General features: G+C 42.9%; 1 protein-coding gene across 1 annotated transcript in view; it reads right to left on the bottom strand.

The window, feature by feature from the left end:
* The window catches only part of LOC110258728 (multidrug resistance-associated protein 4-like), a gene marked incomplete at its 5' end in the record, with an annotated part of 118,700 nt that overhangs the window by 43,791 nt on the left and 54,798 nt on the right, over positions 1-20,111 (bottom strand). The window contains 5 exons of the mRNA XM_021082000.1: positions 8,354-8,509; positions 13,864-14,055; positions 15,136-15,236; positions 18,309-18,419; positions 19,598-19,717. Of these exons, the coding sequence (XP_020937659.1) occupies positions 8,354-8,509; positions 13,864-14,055; positions 15,136-15,236; positions 18,309-18,419; positions 19,598-19,717 (680 nt within the window). The remainder of the gene's footprint in view (positions 1-8,353; positions 8,510-13,863; positions 14,056-15,135; positions 15,237-18,308; positions 18,420-19,597; positions 19,718-20,111) is intronic.

Here is a 20,111-nt window from a genome sequence, read left to right as displayed (position 1 = left end):
TTTACAAAGATTTCAGTGTCAGAAACAAAGTGCTGCCTGCATTAGGCTAGAATCCAGTTGTCTTTCTTTACTAGTAACACTACATCCACCTCCTCTTTGAGTTTGTTATTACTAAGAAAAAAAGGGAAAGAAACCTAGGTAATCAGGGAGGAGTCTTAAGAGACAGCTCTGGTTCAGTTTCTTCAAACTACTGAAAAAATGCAGGAATGGAAATACCAAATGAGCAGCATGGGCTGTTTAAAAAATATTCACCTTTTGTTTTTTTTTACAAAACCTCTTAAATATCAAAAATGAATCTGTTTAATCATGATAAAGATGACAGACATTGTTAGTCTTTGAGTTACAATGATAAATACTCAGTTTACATGGGATCCCTCTTCAACTGAAAATATTATCTTTGTGCCAAAAGGATAAAGATCCCTAGGTATGAAGAAACATCCAATGAAGTTTTGAAATCTGTTTTCCAGATTCTTTCAGAGAAGCAACTTTGCTTCTGTTCCCTTAATATCATCACAGTTGCTGTTCTTTCTGGGGAACACACTTCAGTCTGGAGCACAAAGAACACATACACTGTGGCTGCCCATTGTCAGTGGAAAGTATTTGAAGTGCTTTCAATTATTGCTTCTTCCTGAAAGTCAGAACACAAATGGAGAAGCACTGTCTATGCCTCCATAACTGTTTTTGAAAGGTCCCCCCAGGACTCCAGGACTGACTAAGTCCCCACTCCTCTGTCTCTGGTTCCTGTGCAGGTCCTTGCTAAGACCACATCTTCTGATCTGCTCATGATGGGGTCAGCAGTGACAGGGATGAGCCTGGGAGGGAGAGAGCACCCCGGAAGCTCCCGCTGCTCCCAGGATCACAGGGAGCAGGGAGTCAGGGAGGTTGATGTGGACCCCACCCAGCTAAGCAGACAACTCAAGAAATAGCACCCAAGAGCAGACCCTGTGCAGAGTCTGCTCTCAGCTTCCTAGGGTCCCTCCATCAGGGTGTTCAGACACAAGCAACACTGCTTCCTATTGTTTGGCGGAAGAAGGATATAAGCTTTCGGCACTTAAATAGGTAACTTCAGGTAACCAAACCAATAGATTTTCTCCACCTCCATAGCCAGCTTGACACTGTGAAGAAAAATGGCTCTGCGCTGGAGAGGGTAAGATATTGAATATCTTCTCCTGACACTTATTAGCCCATGGCATATAAGTGAATAAGCCTGTCTCTAAACTGATACTGTCCTTCAAATTACGGGTACAACACTAGGAGAAATACCTTCCAGCTTTGCTCTGTAGTTATTCACTTTTGTTATGGTTTGGGGAATCCTTTTGAGTGGGGTGATAGGAAAAAGTGGAAAAAAAATCTGATGAGAATATCATTCACTTCAACAAACATTTAGTTTAAAAAAAAAAAAAAGGACAGTTCTCAGCTCTGATTCTATTGCTTATCAGCTAGTAGACTCACAGTGAGCTCTTAACCTTCCCAAGTGTCAGTCCCCTCACTGGAAGATGGCGCTAACCTTGCAGGGCTGCCGGGAGAATCTGGAACAATTAAGCCCCTGGTACGAGGCTCACATGGACCAGGACCAGCCCAACAGGGGGATAGGGAGGGACAGTGTTTGTCAAAATGCAGGAGCAACCAAAGGATCAGGAAATAAATGTGCCACATGACCATCATTGTCTCTAATATGAACTAGAACTGATAGAAAAGATCAGAGCACAGAGCAAGAGTAATATTATTTTGTGAAGTTTTTGTTCCTGTGTGTGTCTTACGTGTGTGCTCCATGCTCACATAAAATCATGATATGAAGCAGTTCTACCATGGACTGCAATCAAGAGGATTTTGAGGTCACTAGCAGAGTGGTTATCTGCTCAGGCTATGGAGCTGGAATTCTCCTTAAATTAAATTTGAATCCTGTCTCTATTTGGAAATTGACCCTTTGTCAGTTGCATAATTTGCATATATTTTCTCCCATTTCCTAAGAGTTCTTTTTGCTTTGTTTATATTTTCCTTTGCCGTGAAAAAGCTTTGAAGCTTAATTAGGCCCCATTGATTTATTTTTGCTTTTTTTTTCCCCATTAGTCTAGGAGATGGATCCAAGAAAATATTGCTGTGATTCATGTCAAAGAGTGTTCTTCTTATATTTTCCTCTAGGAGTTTTATGGTATCTCCTCTTACATTTAGGTCTGTAGTTCATTTTGAATTTATTTGTGTATATGGTGTTAGAGAATGTTCTCATTTCATCCTCTTACATGGAGCTGTTCCAGATGTCCCAGCACCACTTATTAATGAGACTGTCTTCTCCACTGTATATTCTTCCATCCTTCGTCTTAAGACAAACTGACCATAAGTGCATGGGTTTATTTCTGGGCTTTCTATCCTGTGTCACTGATTACGTATCTGATGTTTTTGCCAATACTGTACTGTTTTCATTATTGTAGCTTTGTAGTATGGTCTGAAGTCAGGGAACATGATTCCTCCAGCTCTGCACTTCTTTCTCAAGATTGTTTTGGCTATTAGAGATCTTTTCTTTTCCCATACACATTTTAAAATGTTTTGTTCTAGGTGTGTGAAAAATGCCATTGGTAATGTGACAGAGACTGCACTGAATCTGTAGGTTGCTTTAGTCATTTTAACAATATTGATTCTTCCAATTCAAGAACATGACATATGTTTCCATCTGTTTGTGCCATCTTCAATTTCTTTCATCAATATCCTATAGATTTTGGGGTATAGGTCTTTTGCCTCCTTGGGTTTTTTTTTTTCTGATGTGATGATAAATGGAATTTTTTCCTTAATTTCTCTTTCTGCTATTTTGTTATAAGTATACAGAACAAGAACAGATTTCTATGTATGGAACAGCTCAATTTCAAAACAAAACAAAATAGGTAGTTCCCGTTGTGGCTCAGCAGTAACAAACACAACTAGTATCCATGGGGATGCAGGTTCAGTCCTGGGCTTGTTAAGAACCCAGAATTGTCATGAACTGGTGTAGGTCAAAGACAGAGCTTGGATCTGGCGTTGCTATGGCCATGGTGTAGGCCGGCAGCTCCTATTCAACCTCTAACCTGGGAATTTCCATATACCACAAGTGCAACCCTAAAAAGCAAAACAAAACAACAGCAACAGAAAAGAAATCAAACAACCCAATCAAAAAATGGGCAGAAGACCTAAACAGATATAGACATTTCTCCAAAGAAGACATACAGATGGCCAGCAGGCACATGAAAAGATACTCAACGGCACCAATTATTAGCAAAATGCAAATGAAAACTATAATGAGGTATCACCTCATACCAGTCAGAAGGGCCATTATTTATAAGTCTACAAAAAACAAATACTGGGAAGATTTTGGAGAACAGGGGACCCATCTACACTGCTAACTGGTACAACCACTATGGGAAACAGTATGGAGGTTCCTTTAAAAACTGAAGGAAAGAGTTACCAAATAGTCTAGCAGTCCCACTTCTGGGCATATATGTAGAAAAACTGAAAATACTAATTCAAGAAGATACATGTACCCCAACATTTACAGCAGCACTACTTAAAACAGCAGAGACATGGAAGCTACCTAAATGCCAATTGATAGAAGAATAGATTAAGATGATGTGGTATATATATATATATATATATATATGGAATGTAAGGGAATATTACTCAGCCATAAAAATGAATGAAATAATGCCATTTGCAGCAATGGTTCTAGAGTGTATCATACAATGAAGTAAGTCAGAGAATAATTATCATATGATATCATTTATATGTGGAGTCTAAAATAATGATACAAATGAACTTAATTACAAAATAGATGGACTCAGACATGGAAAAGAAACTAATGGTTACAAAAGGGGGACGTGGGGGAGGGATAAATTAGGAATTTGGGATTACAATATATGGACTACTATATACAGAATAGATAAACAAGGACCTACTGTATAGCACAGGGAACTATATTCAAAATCTTGCAATAACCTATAACGGAAAATCAATTGAAAAAAATATGTATATAGATATATGTATAATTGAATCATTTTACTGTGCACCTGAAACATATAAATCAACTATACTTCAAACTAAGAAAAAACAGAGACACACAAAATTTGAATCCTGGCCCTGCCCCTCGCTTGGTAGTGGGGTAGCTCACAGTGAAATGGAGTTTTAACTAAAGAATCACCCCACCTTGGCTAAGAAGGCAGCTGCAAGCCTTTCCAGCTGTGCTCATCACTATGCCACCCTTCTTGTAATAATGTAACAACTGTGTGCTCTCTGTCCAAGCCAGCAGCCCTGCTAATCATGTACCCAGCATTGCTTATCAGTTCCGCTTCTGTAACCTTGCTTGCTCAGTTTCTTAGGGAGGAACACTGTCCGCTTGGGGATGGGGGAGGTCCGGGATGCTTACATGGGAAAATCAAGACCTTGTAGTGTATAAACGTTACTGAGAACAAAGACCTGGTGCTCAGACTCTGGAGGTGACTCTTCTGAGCCCGCACCGGTGCTTAATAAACCTTGCTTTTCCATATCTCCGAGTGCTGTTTGTCTCCTTCCGTTGCCACAGTTTTTGCGGTTTCTGCAACAACAGTACCTCAGCTTTTTCATCTGTCAGGTAAGGATAACAACAGAATTGGGAGGATTAAGTGAGAGATGTTATGAAAAGAGGCTAAAACATGTTGAGGATTCCACAAATGTTAGGAATTATTATTAATGCTTGTAACTTGTCAGGGCCTCAACAAGCACTAAAGCAACAGAAATGAGAGACAAAGGCCCTCTAGAGGCTTATAGGAAGAAAATGTGGAGCATGTGGGGAGGACTGAGAAAAATGCCAGAGGTCTTCATGGGAGACTGGGAAGTCTGAATGAGCACAGGGCGGTGGTCAGGAAAGAGCCTGGAGGGAGGGGCGCCAGAAAAGAAAAAATTAGACACTTATCTGCTATGCTTTTCCCCAAAACTTCTATTGAACATGTGTTTTTGTGTGTATGCTTTACTCTTTAAATTTGTAGAAATAATTTTTTATATTATAAGCAATAAATATAAAAAAATCATGGATTACAAAAATTAATGAGCAAAGTCATTCCAGAATGTGTTACTTTCTTCTCTTAACAAGAAAAATACCTAAAAGGTCAGTGCCTCGATCCTTAAGAATAATAATAGTTGCTGCTGACTGAGCGTTCCCAACAACAAACGTTTTTCTCATCCAGTGACATCCTCACAACAAATCTGTGAGGCAGTAGTTCCTAAAATAAAAGTGGAATAATAAGGGTTCTGTGTTTACAATGGTTGGTGAGCCTTATCTGCGTGGATACAAAGCTTAGCACTGTTTCTAAGAATGCAGAGTGTCCATGTACAGCATACTCCAAAGTAGGGTAGAAACCAAAGGAGCAGAACTAAACCTGCTCATGCCAAGGAAGGTTTAGCCTTTGCTCAGATGTGCTTCCAAACATTAGGAACAGAACCAACATTATTTCTTTGTTTACAGAATTCTTTTCTGTACACAAGCATAAAACTTTTCTTATTAAGAAGCATTAAAAACACAGGGGCACATTTCTAAATCCTGTCATCCAAGGACATAAAAGGACTTTCAGGCACACTCATCATTTCTGCTACCTAGTTTCAGTTGGCCCATGTCAGAAGTGGGTACAATCAAAACATAAAACCTGAGAATGCAAACTCATCTGTTTTCTACTGTAATCACTAAGTCATGAAATCAAATAACAGGGGGAATCTTTTAACAGAGAGATTTTATGTGCTAAAATTTATTTCTATTTCTCCCATAAGTGATATCTTTAAAAATGTTTTACTGTGATTAAAATACACAGAAAATTTACTACCTTAACCATCTTCAGGTGTACAGATCAGTAGTATTAAACACATTCCCACTGATGAACAGCCAACACCAGCATCCAGCCACAGAACTCCTTTCAGCTTGTGAAACTCATACTCTGTACCATTTAACAAGAAAGCCCTACTCTCCTTCCCCCACCTCCTGGCAGCCACCATTCTACTTCCTGTCTCCATGAACTGACTGCTCTAGGTACCTGTCATTAGTAGAATCATGTAGTATCTGTCTCATGTGACTGGTTATTTCACTTAGCGTAACACCCTCAAGGTTTCTCTGTATTGGAACATGTGTCAGGATTCCATCCTTTATAAGGATGAGAACTATTTCATTGTTCGTATATGAACCATATTTATTTTTTTCCTACTTTTTCCAGCTGCATCCACAATATGCAGAAATTCCCAGGCCAGGGGTCAAACGCAAGCTGCAGCAGTGGCTGTGCTGAATCCTTAATGGCTAGGCCACCAGGGAACTCTCTCTTTTTCTTTTTTCTTTTTTGTCCTTTTTTGGGCCACACCCAAGGCATATGGAGGTTCCCAGGCTAGAGTTCGAATTGGAGCTGTAGCCGCTGGCCTACACCACAGCCACAGCAATGCCAGATCCTTAACCAAGTGAGCGAGGCCAGGGATCAAACCCGTGCTCACGGATGCTAGTCGGCTTTGTTAACCACTGAGCCACAACAGGAAATCCTACTAGGGAACTCCTGCACCACAGACTGTCTTCACCTTTTTGCTACAGTGAATAATGCTGCTACAAACATGCATATCCAGGTATCTCTTAAAAACCCTGCTTTCAATTCTTTTGAGTCTATACCCCAAAGCAGAATTGCTGGATCATATAATAACTATATTTTTAACTTTTTTGAGGAACCTCCATCTTGTTTGCCACAGTGGCTGCACCATTTTACATTCCTACCAGCAAGGCACAAAGATTCTGATTCCTTTTTTTTCTTCTCTCTTTTTTTTAAAGGGCCACACCCACAGCATATGGAGGTTCCCAGGCTTGGGGTTGAATCTGAGCTACAGCTGCTGGCCTACACCACAGCCACAGCAACTTCGGATCCGAGATCCGTCTGCAACCTATACCTTAGTTCATTGTGACAGCCAACCCATTAAACGAGGCCAGGGATCAAACCTGCATCCTCATGGATACTAGTCAGATTCATTTTCATTGAGCCACACGGGAACTCCCAGGATTCTGATTTCCTGACATGCTCATCAACACTTATTTTATCTTATTTTATTGAGAATGACCATCATAAGGAGTGCGAGGTGGTGTCTCACTGTGGTCTCAAAGAAAGATCTTGATTTCAAAAGTACTTCTACTACTTCCAGGTATTTCAGAGGTCAGGGGCGGGTGGCAGTAGCTGTGCTATCACAGGACACATGTCCATGTTCTCCTTCCTTTGGTGCCACGTTCTACATGCTTCCTCCTAAAGAGGCACTTCAGAGCTCACTGTACCCGCACTCCAGGAAGCACGTCTGCCTGAGCCTTTTGTCTTGACTCTTCCCTGTGTTTCTCATCTCAAGAGGTTAGAATATATATATATTCTAGAATATATATATATACCCCTCAAAATAAAAAAAAAATAAAGAAAAACAGCAAGTCTGATAGAGGGCAGGATGGAAGATGTGGGCACAGAGCCTATGTTGCCCTTGACTATTTTATGAGAGACTAGTAATTGCTCAATCAATAGTCTGAATTATTTGGGTGGATGAACCAAAAGGAATGACAGGAACGTCTGCTGTGCATATAATCCAATCTCCAAACACTCCCCGAACAACATACATTTTAAAGAAGCGGAAGAAAAGAAAACAGAACCAGAGCCCAGGAAGAGAGGGTCACGTCAAGGCTCCACCGTCACAGCAACCAGGCATGGGGTCTGCAGGAAGCTCTCCACACACACGGACCTGTTCAGTCCTCACAACAGCTCCAGGGGGTGGTACTGCGAGCTGCCCTGTGAGGGGGAGAAGCCTGAGGAGCACAGAGATGGGATCCGAGTCCCGTGCTCCTCCTCACTCTTCTCTACGGCCTCCCTGGTTCTACTCGCTGATGAATGGCTGAATTCTCAATGTCTCCCCAAAGCACCCACACACTCTCTAATTCTCAAAGAAGCACTGTTTCACAGAAGGCCCTCCAGGGAGATGATCACTTTTGAAAGGGTGGCTTTAATTCCTATAGCAAAGGTTCATCATTAAGACACTTAAAATTCGTGTTTCCTGTTAGGAAACTCTCCAGTGCTAAACGAACCATTTATATTTTTTTTCCTCAGAATGATACGGCTATCAGTGGAAGAGTCCAGATATCCATCTGGGTAAGTTATCAAACAAATCACGTACAAATGAACGAACAAACAAAACTTTATATTGGATGAAAATAACTGTTGAAAATATCTGCTACTAAAAACGTGCTCTATTGGGAGGGAAAAGATCAACAGCTTCACGCAATTTGAAAAAACAACAATCAAATTAAAAGCAATTAAACTTAGGTGTCTCATGAAAAGACCACGAGAGAATGCTCTGAGGTGCACACCTGAGGTACGACTGACATTTTCTTCCTTAAATCGTGAAGTCCAATGTTGGCTGTCCAGATCCCATCAATCCCAATTTTACCATTGGGTTCTGACAATCTGAAAAGGGCCGAGACGAGGGAACTTTTTCCAGCTCCTGTTCTTCCTACAATGCCAACCTGTAAAGAGATCCAGGAGGGATTAACAATTAACAATAGGCAGCAAAACTTTGATTACTGAAGATAAAGTTTAAAAGTTCTATATAGAGATCTGTCTATAGGAGTCTCAGCCATGGCACTGTTGACATTATGGGTCAGATAATTCCTTTTTTTTGCGGGGTAGTGGGGGCATTGGAGGGCAGTCCTGTGTCCTGTAGGATGTTCAGCAGGATCCCTGGACTCTACCCATTAGATACCAGAAGCACCCCCACAACTGTGGCAACCAAAAATGTCAGATATTGACAAATGTCCCCTGGTTGAGAACACCTAGTCTCCAAAAGAGTTAAAAATAACAAAATCAGGAGTTCCCATTATGGCGCAGCGGAAACGAATCTGACTAGGAACCACAAGGATGAGGGTTTGATCCCTGGCCTCGCTCAGTGCGTTAAGGATCCAGCGTTGCCGTGAACTGTGGTGTAGGTCACAGATGCGGCTCGGCTCTGGTGTTGCTGTGGCTGTGGCATAGGCCAGTGGCTACAGCTCTGATTAGACCCCTAGCCTGAGAACCTCCATATACTGAGGGTGCAGCCCTGAAAAGACAAAAAGACAAAAAAAAAAAATAAAAAATAACAAAATAGTAAAATCAATCTAGTGCCAGTGAAATGCCTCCAGTCTCCTAGGTGGTTCATAGGAAGTCAACTTTTATTTATTTATTTTTCAGATTCATATCTTTTTTATATATTTAAGTCCAGTCTTGGCATTTTTCTAGATTTTACAATAAGTCTATACCTTTTAGATATAAATAATCATTCCATTAGATACAATTCATTGAATTAGCTTTAGTCCTACTGTCTGGGTACTTGGACCTTGAGAATTTTACAGAGATCAACAAGTCAGAAGTTCTGTACGCAAATAATACCTTCTCAGGCATCTACTATTTGAGAGGGATTATTCTTTGGTAGGGAAACTAAATTACTTCCTGATATTAAATATCTTTATGATATTCTATCTTGAAAGGAAAAATCTTAAAATTATAAAACAAAGGTCTCAGTGTCTTAAGAGACAATAGCCAGTGGACACAAAACACATAGTAAGCCCAACAACAACTACACAAAGAACATCTCCTATTTATAGGAGACCTTTCATCACGGCAGTTGAAAAGGCATTTTATAAACCAATTAACACTTAACAATTGTATCTTGGAAAGATACATGTCAAATATCAGTCTAGTTATTAAAACCAAAGCAGAGAGAAATTAAGTGCATTAACAATAAGATTAAGGAATCGATATAATGCAGGTAAAATGGTGATGAGGAATAAAACTATACTGTAAATACTGGCTTTTAGCTGTGTGCATTCAAACGTGTGTAGAGAAACTGGCCTGTCTTATCAATGAGCTCGCCCAACTGCATAATTCCCTGGTGGGATCTTCCCAAGAGAGAAATTCATCTCTATTTAGGAATCTGGAACCCGTGGGGGGTCCAGGACATATTTTCAATCATTTGTAAATTAATCCAGTAAATTTAAAAAACTCATGGCTTTAAACAGAGAAGAACTAAATCTTTCTGAGCGCTGTTATCAGAATACAGGGACTTTTTTTTTCTTTTTTTTTGGCTATACCCAAGGCGTGCAGAAGATCCCATGCTAGGATTCAAACCGGAGCCACAGCAGTGATAATGCTGATCCTCAACCACCAGGCTAGGCCAACAGGGAACTCCAAATGGGAATTTTTCATATTGTCTCATTTGAATTACTCTGAAGTTTCAAATCTCAGTCTGTAAAATCAATCATGGCATTTCCAAAAAAATTAAAGAATTTATCATTATAGAGATTAAATGTAGGAAAAGTGGGTCTAGCTAACTTTATTATCTTTATAGCTACTTTGTATGTTAAGTTAAACTCTAATTTATGTAATACAGATGGGCCACTCTCTGTACATAGGCAGGTCCCGTGTGTATATATGTGACTCACATATTCTGGGTACAGGCAGATCTTTAACACGCTGCAGATTTGGTTTCAGATACCACAATAAAGTGAGTATCGCAAAATTAAGCGAGTCATATGCATTTTTGTTCCTCTGTGCATGTTAAAGTTACGTTTACACTAAACCGCACTCTACAAAGTGTACAACAGCATTATGTCTGAAAAACATTCTACGAACCTTAATTTCCAAATCCTTTATTGCTTAAAAAAATGCCATCAACTGAGCCTTCAATGGGTTGTGGTAACATTAAAGAATGAAGATCCCAGATCACTATAACAAATATAATAATGGAAAGGTTTAAAATAGTCCAAGAATTACCCAAATGGACACAGAGCCACAAAGTGAGCAAATGCTGTAGGAAAAATAGCATTGATAGGCTTGCTTGACACGGGGCTGCCACAAATGTTCAAGCTGCAAAAGATGCACTGTCTGTGAAGCACAATAAACCAGGCACGCCAGTGTCTCTGGGTGTCCTCACAGACACATCGACACGCATCGGGACACGGGTGGGAACGTGACTGTGAGAAAGTATGGAGGTTCCCACACCATCAGCTCTACTGAACTGACCCATCCGTGCAAACTGGGACATCTGTAGACTTTGGGTCAATGGCCAAGATAGGACAGGGACGCTGCCTGTGGGCTGCTCAGGACCACAGGCCTGGGAGCTCCAAACTCCAGGGAGGAGTCTGTGCCTGTCACTCCGCCCCAGAAAGTCTCTTCTATGAAACTGTCCCCACCAACCTCTCTGTCCTTCATCTCAGAGTCAGCTCCCTTGGGACCACTGGGTAGGGGTGAGGAAGGACCGTGACAGTGGGTGCTCTGCACCTGCTACTTCTGTTCCCTGAACGCTCTGCAGGGGCCTAGTTCTTCACTCACAGGATCAGGACACTGTGCCTGTGCTCATGCTGGTCCCACCTCCCAGAATGCCTGTCCCATGCATTGCCACCTTCTGAAATCCTAGCCACACATCACTAAGTCTGTCTCACATGCCTCATTCCTCGGAAATGCTCTACCTGATCCCTCATGTAGGCGTCTCTCAACCGAAACAGATGTTACATCATCTTTGCCTAAATGTCTATAAACATCACGACCACCTTCTATCTTACACAGCTGATAGAGCCATTTTCTTACATCTTCAACTGGACTGTATATGTTGACAGCAGGACCTATACTGGGTTTGCCTTTGTACTATTTGTATGACCTGTGAAGTCCTGCACAGAAGAGGCATTTAGTAGGGAGCTGAGATTTTTAATGCAGGCTAGAGAAATGTATGGAAAAATCTATTACCACAATATTTTGGTAATGATAATTTGGACAGAGAGACAGATGCATTAGATGGATCCTAGAGCCATAAATACAATTTCAAATGGCCAACCCCTCATATTCACGAAGAGACAACAATTTACCCAGGGAAAGTGGTTATGGTCATTTTACATTCAATTAAAATGACAGCTCTCTTTGTCCAAACATTTACTCTGTGCCAGTCTCTATGCTGGGTTTTTATTCATTTATTGCTTTTTAGGGCTGCAACTGTGGCATGAGGAAGTTCCAAGGCTAGGGGGTCGAATTGGAGCTACAGCCACCAGCCTATGCTACAGGCACAGCAATGCAGGATCCGAGCCACAGCTGCAACCTACACCCAAGCTCTCCATAACACCAAATCCCCAACCCACTGAGCAAGCCCAGGGATCAAACCTGCATCCTCATGGATGCTGGTTGGATTTGTTTCTGCTGCACCACAAGGGGAACTCCATGCTGGCTGTTTTATGTGTCTTATTTATGTTGTACAGCTATCCAGGAGGTTAAGGCCTATCACTTCCATTTTGCACAAGAAAAGGTTGAGGCTTTTAAGATTAACTAGTCTGCCTCAAATAACAGAGCTCATATGTCACAGACAGGACTCAAAGCCACAGTGTCGGCCTCTTTTCCATTCTGCTCATGGCCTCCTTATCACCTGGATGGTCTGGTACCTTATCATGTCTCTCTGTGTAGCCAGAACAGAGAAAGTGGGGAGTGCTGTAGCCACAGTTAAAGGAGCCTACCAACCATAGAGATCTCACTGCCAAACAGTAAAAGCATGACAGGGACACAGGTGACCATAATGTAGTGAGTGGCTCAGAGGGCCGACGTCTCTGAGCCAAGAGGGGACCTGAGGTCAGGTGGACTGGCTGTCAGCAGGAAGACCCAGCACCCATAGCAGGGCTGGGAGAGAAACCTAAAGAATCTAAAGCTAAGTGGGGCTCAAGGTGCCCGGGAAACAGGCCCAGTAGACCGGTGGCCCTGCCTAAGGCAGCGAGACCCATGTCTGATCCCATCAGTGGCGAGAGAGCCTCACAGGCACTGCTACGCGGGGCTGTCTCTGACTCTGAGCCCAGGCAGAACCGAGCCTGGGGTGAAACACCTCCCGTCCCTACAGGAGGCTGGTGTAGGGAAGGCCGGACGGCAGGATGGGCCCCAGACTACACTCAACAGAGGCAAATAAGTGCATTAGGATCACATAGAGCTGGATTACAATGTAAAGGCACAATTTTCATAGTACAAACATGAGTAAAACTCTAAAGTAAATGGCACAGAACTTTCTAGAGCCTCATGCTCAGTCACAAGAGGGGTTCACCCAAACTTCGATTCAGAATAGCATTTGAACAAGACCTTCCAGTAAAGTCCTTTCTTACCCATACACAATTTTTCATGACTCGTAAACCATGCTTTCTAAGAAACTTCCTTTGATGGTTTGAAATTGTGCTGATGAATCACCCAACCACTGATGTACCATAAGCTCTATCTGAAAAGACTATCTAAGATGCTGTGGAAGCACAGAGGAGCCTGAAGAGGCAGGTGCAAGAGAGCTGACTCTGAGCATGAGGAGACTTTCAGCAGCCAGGTGACAGGTCCAAGGTCGAGGGGCAGCTGTGCATACTGGGGGCTGGTAGGACACAGGGCTCTGGGAGAATGACCATGACCTGAGCATGGGGATGGCATGTGGGCTAGGACCTGGAGGAGAGGGCAGTGCCAAAGAGCTGCTGACGCCGTGTCTGCTCTGGTTTAGTCTCTGTCAGGACCCTGCCTTGGTCCCAGCCGAGGGCCCCAAGATGAGCATGACAGGGACACTGCCAGCAGACAGGGATGCTGGCAGGACCAGATCACACGCCCTCTGCCATCTCCCACGTGTGTCTTCCCTGCTCCCTTCCATGTGATTTCATCAACTCTGAGCAAGTCTCTGGGCCCTGCCTTGAGCTTGGGGTCCTGGTTCCTCACCCCCCAATGAGTCATGATTCTAGGCTCTTCTCTGGTGGACACAAGCTTCCCCACTGCCTCTGCTGGAGTGGACAATCGCACATGTGTTGCTCAACCTTTAGCTGGACAATAAATGAGGCAAATGGCTTAAACAAACCTTGCTTCTTCGGGGAATCCATGATGTCAGGTCCATCAGTACCAGAGGCCCGTCTGAGCTGTACCTGAAGCTCACATTACTAAGGTCAATGCTTCCTTCATGGGGCCAGGATGGCGGTGGACGATACTCATATTCCCAGGGTGCTTCTTTCTCAAGGTCTGTATATTCAGTCACTCTTTCTACTGAAATCATCTGAAAGACACATGACATCACGTGGGTTAGGAACAAAGCGTCTTGTTTATGGAGGTTCAGAGACTGTAAATGAGATGTTTTGCTTTTTTATCTTTATGTCGACTTTTCTCTGGTTAAGTTTATCCCAGGTCTTATCATCCCCAAAGGACAGAAGGAGGCGTCTGATGAGGCCTTTGATGATTTGCAAACTTGTTCATCGTCCTGTAACACTGTCACTTACGGCCACTTCCTTCAACATTGTATTAAAACCAAAAGAACTAGAGAACTGAATGCTAAGACTTTACTGATCCACTTTTCATACCTGAATAAAAAAACAAGAGAGTTGTGTCAAAGGAAGGGATACTGATGGACCCTGATCAGTAATGTGTGGTACAGAAGGGCGTCTGTCATGACGAGCAGAACTGGACAGTCAGCAAGCTCGTTTTAATAACTAGTCACCTTCTCTACAAAAGTGAAGAATGCAATGGAAACATTTCGTCTATATTGTTTTTCTCTCTTAGGAGAAGATGCAAATATTCAAAAAAGGAGATAATTTACAAACTGACTAAGGCCTCCTAAACGACCATTCACTCAACACCTCTGACAGCACATTCTGAGACGGGGCTTATCCTGCCAGAAAGAAGGGACACCTGCAGATTCAGGTGTTCAACACATACAAGAATAAATGCTAAAATGGGGTGGGGAGGATACCTATTAAACAACCAATCTCAAAAGCTTACATTCTTCTTTTGTCAAAAATGAGGAATTACCAATTAAGAAACAAAAATAAATAAGTCTCTAAGAAACTGACTTTAATTCTTTCCAGGATTTCAGAACCTCCCTCCTACAGAGACATTTATTACATGTGAAGACAGCATGTGATGAACAGAAAACCTGCTGACCTGGCACACATACGAGTTAGAAAAAGATGTGTATATTTTATTCCATATTAACTTTAAACAGATGGGAGAAGAACCTAGAAAATTCTGTTAACTACAATGTAAAAACGTCAGTTTTAATATTTCACATAAGAATTGATGTTATACCATTTGATGGCAAGGAGACTAGAACAGGCTAAGAAGGTTAAGATAAACACTTTACCATAGTCTCGGCTTCGGCACTTTGCCTGACGCACCGCGGGACCATCACCATGAACGTGAGGGCGAGAGACAGCACCAGGCCCACCTGCCCGACATTCAAAGCTAAAAGAGGATGAAGAGGAGGAATGAGGTCAGCGCCATTCCTTTTTAAATTTATTTTATTGATTTACAATGTTGTGATAATTTCTGCTGTACAGTAATTCAGTTATACATACAGTCTTTTTTCACATTCCTTGCCATCCTGGTTTACCACAGGATACGGAATTCGGTTCCCCACGCTGTACAGTAGGACCTTGTCGTTTCTCCATTCTGCATGTATCAGTTTGCATCTGCTAACTCCAAACTCCCAGTCCATCCATCCCAGCCCCCTCCCCCGCTCCTCCTTGGCCACCACAATTCTGTTCTTTATGTCTGTGAGTCTGTATCTGTTTCATAAACAAGCTCATCTGTCTTACATTTCAGATTCCAAATATAAGTGATATCATATGATATTTGTCTTTCCCTGACCTACTTCACTTAGTATGACAATTCTGAAGTCTGTCCATGTAGCTGGAAATAGCATTATTTCATTTCTATGGGTTAGCAGTATTCTAATATACCATATCTCCTTCTTCTTTTTTTTTACTTTTAGGGCTGCACCTGAGGTATATGGAAGATCCCAGCCCAGAGGTCAAATCATAGCCTCAACTGCCATCCTATGCCACAGCAACTTGCATCTGTGCTGCATCTGTGACCTACACCACACATTACAGCAATGCCAGATCCTTAACACCATGCGAGAGGCCAGGGATCAATTCTAAATCCTCAAGGATACTAATCAGGTTCTTAACCCACTGAACCACAATAATAACTCCTCTACCACATATTCTTTATCCATTTATCTGTTAATGGACATTTAGATTGTGTCCATGTCTCGGTTACTGTCAATAGTGCTGATGTGAACATAGGGGTGCACGTATCTTTTCAAATTATGGTTTTCTCTGCATATATGCCCAGGAGTGGGATTGCTGGATCATATGGTAACTCTATTTTTAGGTTTTTGGGAAGAGCCTCCATACTGTTTTCCATAATGACTGCACCAACATACATTCCCAACAAAAGTGTAGAAGGGTTCCCTTTTCTCCACACCATCCCCAGCATTTGTCACTGGTAGACTTTTTAATGATGGCCATTCTGAATGGTGTTGGGAGGTACGTCACTGCAATTCTGGTTTGCACTTACCCAAAAATTAGCAATGCTGAGCATCTCTACATGTGCCTACTGGCCATGTGTATGTCTTCTTTGGAGAAATGGCTATCTAGGTCTTCTGCCCATTTTCCAATTGGGTTGTTTAGGTTTTGTTATTGAGTTGTATGAGGTGTCTACATATTTGGGAAATGAAGCCCTTGTCGGTCCCATCATTTGCAAATATGTTCTCCCAGACGACAGGTGGTCTTTTCATTTTGTTTATGTCTTCCTTTGCTGTACAAAAGCTTGTAAGTTTTATTAGTTCCCTCCCCCTTTTTCTCTTTTACTTCCATTGCAATGGGAGAATAACCTAAGAAAATGAATTGGAATGGGAGTTGTCGGAGCTCCCATTGTGGCTCTGCGGAAACGAATCTGACTAGCATCCAAGAGGACGCAAGTTCGATCCCTGGCCTGGCTCAGTGGGTTGAGGATCCAGAGTTGCCATGAGCTGCAGTGTAGGTCACAGACATGGCTCAGATATGGCATTGCTGTGGCTGTGGTGCAGATCAAATTCAACCCATAATCTGGGAACTTCCATAAGCCACAGGTGCAGCCCTAAAAAAAATAAATAAATAAATAAATAAATAAATAAATAAATAAATAAATAAAGAGAGAGAGAGAGAGAGAAAGAAAATACTGGTATAGGAGTTCCTGTTGTGTTTCAGCAGTAAAATACCAGACTAGTGTCCACAAGAATGGGGGTCGAGGATGTGGGTTCAATCCCTGGCCTCTTTCAGTGGGCTAAGGATCTGGCGTTGCCGTGAGCTGTGGTGCAGGTGGTAGATGCAGCTCAGAACCAAGTTGCTATGGCTGTGGCATAGGTCGGTAGCTCCAGCTTTGATTTGACCCATAGCCTGAGAACTTCCATATGCCCGATAAAGCAAAAAAGAAAAAAAGAAAAAGAAAATATTGATACAATTTATGGCACAGAATGGTTTGCCCATGTTCTCTTCTAAGAAAGAGTTTTGTGGTGTCATGTTATATATTTAAATCTTTAAGCCATTTTGTGTTTATTTTTGTGTATGGTTTGAGGGTATGTTCTAACTTCACTGATTCACATGCAGCTTCCAACTTTCTCAGAACTACCTGCTGGAAAGAACAAGTCAGTCCTGTTCTTCTCCCAAGCCCAGCTCCTTCTGTCACTCTACCAAGAAGACACCTTTACAATATTTAAATCACTTGCATATAATGAGAGTATTATTTCTTTTTTATTTTTATGGCCACACCTGTGGCACATGGAAGCTCCCTGGGCCAGGGACTGAATCAGAGCCACAACTGCAAACTACACCATAGCTGTGGCAACACTGGATCCTTAAACCCACTATGCCAGGCTGGAATCAAACCCTCACCTTCACAGTGTCCCAAGCCACTGCAGTCAGGCTCTTAACCCACTGTGCCAGGGCAGGAACTCCTGTTCCATCATTAAAGACCGTGATTCTGTGTTGTTACCATGGAGGAGTGAGGGAGGGTGACTCCATATAACCCACGCCAACACCTGCTCATCTGGTGCCCACAGAGCAGGGAGGAGACTGCTCATTCCTACAGAGAATCTTCTCCCCACACTGCACCAGGCACCTTCAGCCACCAGATCCAAGCGGCCCCAAAGCTAAACCCCAAAGCCCTGAGCTGGACACAAGGCTTAAAGGTGAACCTGGTTCTCTCTCCCAACCATGGGACACGACCTAGAATGTTCAGAAGTCAGTTTGCTACAGTTGCCTAGACCTCAACCCATTCAAAGAGAGATAGAAGAATAAAAGGTCTTATCAAGAATCAAATGACTCCCTTCTACAGGCCACACTCGGAATCACAAGCTGCAAACACTTCAATACAATTCCTTAGAACCAAACAGTATATATTAGGCAAGTTAGCAAGAGTTTAATTTAATAAATGTATATGAAGCCATAAACTGTACTCATACCACAAATAGTTACCCACATCTGTACTTACTTTCTGCCAGAAATAGGGACCCAAAGGCAACACCAATGACAAAGATGGCACAGATGGCATCCAGGCACAGGGCGAACCATCGGGATGTGGTCAAATACAAGGACCAGGCCTCTGGATTCATGAACCAAAATAAGGATGATGAACAGGCAGAGAAAACACATTAGCAGCTTCCCATGAGAAAGAATATTTTGCTCAGTTGAGCTACAGGAGATTTTCACACAAAGTCATCCCCTCAAGGAACCTGAAGATTCCAGAAATCTAGGCTCTCACACCAGACAACATGTGGGACACAGAGGAATCAGTCCAGGGGCTGGTGGGAAGCGTGTGCTGAAAACCTCAACCCACAGGTTATAACAGAAATACGGTCACAAGGACAATGATGGAAAATGGTCTCACTGGTGTGTTTCCTGCAGGGCTGGGGCCTCAAGGGAGATTCTTCCTCTCACAAGTCAACGGTTCCTATTCTCTGACAGCAGAGAGCACAGCCCTCACTGTTTCCAGCACCTTCTGTGCTCACGGCAGGGACCTGCGCATGTTTAGTCTTAAGGGCCAGTATCTAAATGACCATCAGCTACAAGGATCTGAAGGTTGCCCTGAAAATGTTCTCTTACAAAATATAATAAAGATTGAATGGAAAGGTAGGCAAGGATTTCACAGACTTAGAGGAAATTCTGAAATTTCTACCCTAGGAAAAACATCACTGATACAAAGAATAATACACACCAAGTGGGGCAAATCCAGGAAATTATTTCCCTCAACCACTTCTACCACCTTGCATGCTCTGAAAAGACATTTGTCAAAGTCCAGCCTGTGGTCTAAGAACAGCCCTCATCTGGTTTGTGAGTCAAGTTTTATTGGAACACAGCCACGACCATTGGCTGATAGATAATCGTTGCCTGCTTTGGTGCCACAATAGCAAAGGTGAGTAGATGCAACACAGACAAAACAGTACACAAAGCCTGAAATATTTTTCATGTTGATCTTTCCCACTAAAAAACAAAAAAAGTTGGCTGATCCTTGCCCTAAAGGGACAGAAAGCCGCAGGGCACCGTGAGGGAAGGACAATGCAAAGCAGTCAGGGAGAAAAGCAGGGCTGTGAGGGGCAGAGGGGAGCACAGAGGGGAAGCTGAGAGGGAGGGTGGGGGAGGGGGAGGATGTGCAGAGGGGGACAGGGGTGGGGCAGGGAGGCACAGAGAGAGGTGCTGGCCAGCAGGGCCACCTGAGGGGGAGGTCAGGCCTCAGAAGGCAACTCATCCCTTCCTCTGAATCATTTCCAGAAACTCACAGACCTGAGTGCAAATCCTGGTGAGTGTCAAACAGCTCCTGAAACCTCTGTTGCGCTGTGAACGCCCGGATGGTCCAGCGTCCCTGGAGAGAAGATGCTAAGTGGGAAAAGACCGGGCTCCGAGCTGGGGAAGCAGAGACAGAGACACGACAGAGCAGGTCAGGGAGGCTGGATGCCAGGAAACCCACTGCCTCCCCTGCTCTGGGGTCACACATCCCATCAGAGGGCACATCTGCGGCTTCCTGGGGGGCTGTCTGGGGGAGGAGGGATGACACCCCTTCTGGAGAGGACCCTCTGTGTGAACCTCAAACTCCTGTTCACATCAGCTTCACTTTAACACCCTGGAAATGAAAGCTTCTCTTTGAACCCTTCTTTGACCAAATCCAAATCACAGCTACATTTAGATCATGAAATTCCTTTTTTTTTTTTTTGTCTTTTCTAGGGCCGCACCCATGGCATATGGAGGTTCCCAGGCTAGGGTTCGAATTGGAGCTGTAGCCGCCGGCCTAGGCCAAAGC

Source organism: Sus scrofa, unplaced genomic scaffold (assembly GCF_000003025.6).
Source record: "Sus scrofa isolate TJ Tabasco breed Duroc unplaced genomic scaffold, Sscrofa11.1 Contig38, whole genome shotgun sequence".
Lineage (NCBI taxonomy): Eukaryota > Metazoa > Chordata > Mammalia > Artiodactyla > Suidae > Sus > Sus scrofa.
The sequence above is the reverse complement of the archived record's forward strand: the minus strand, read 5'-3'. Positions and strand labels throughout refer to the sequence as shown.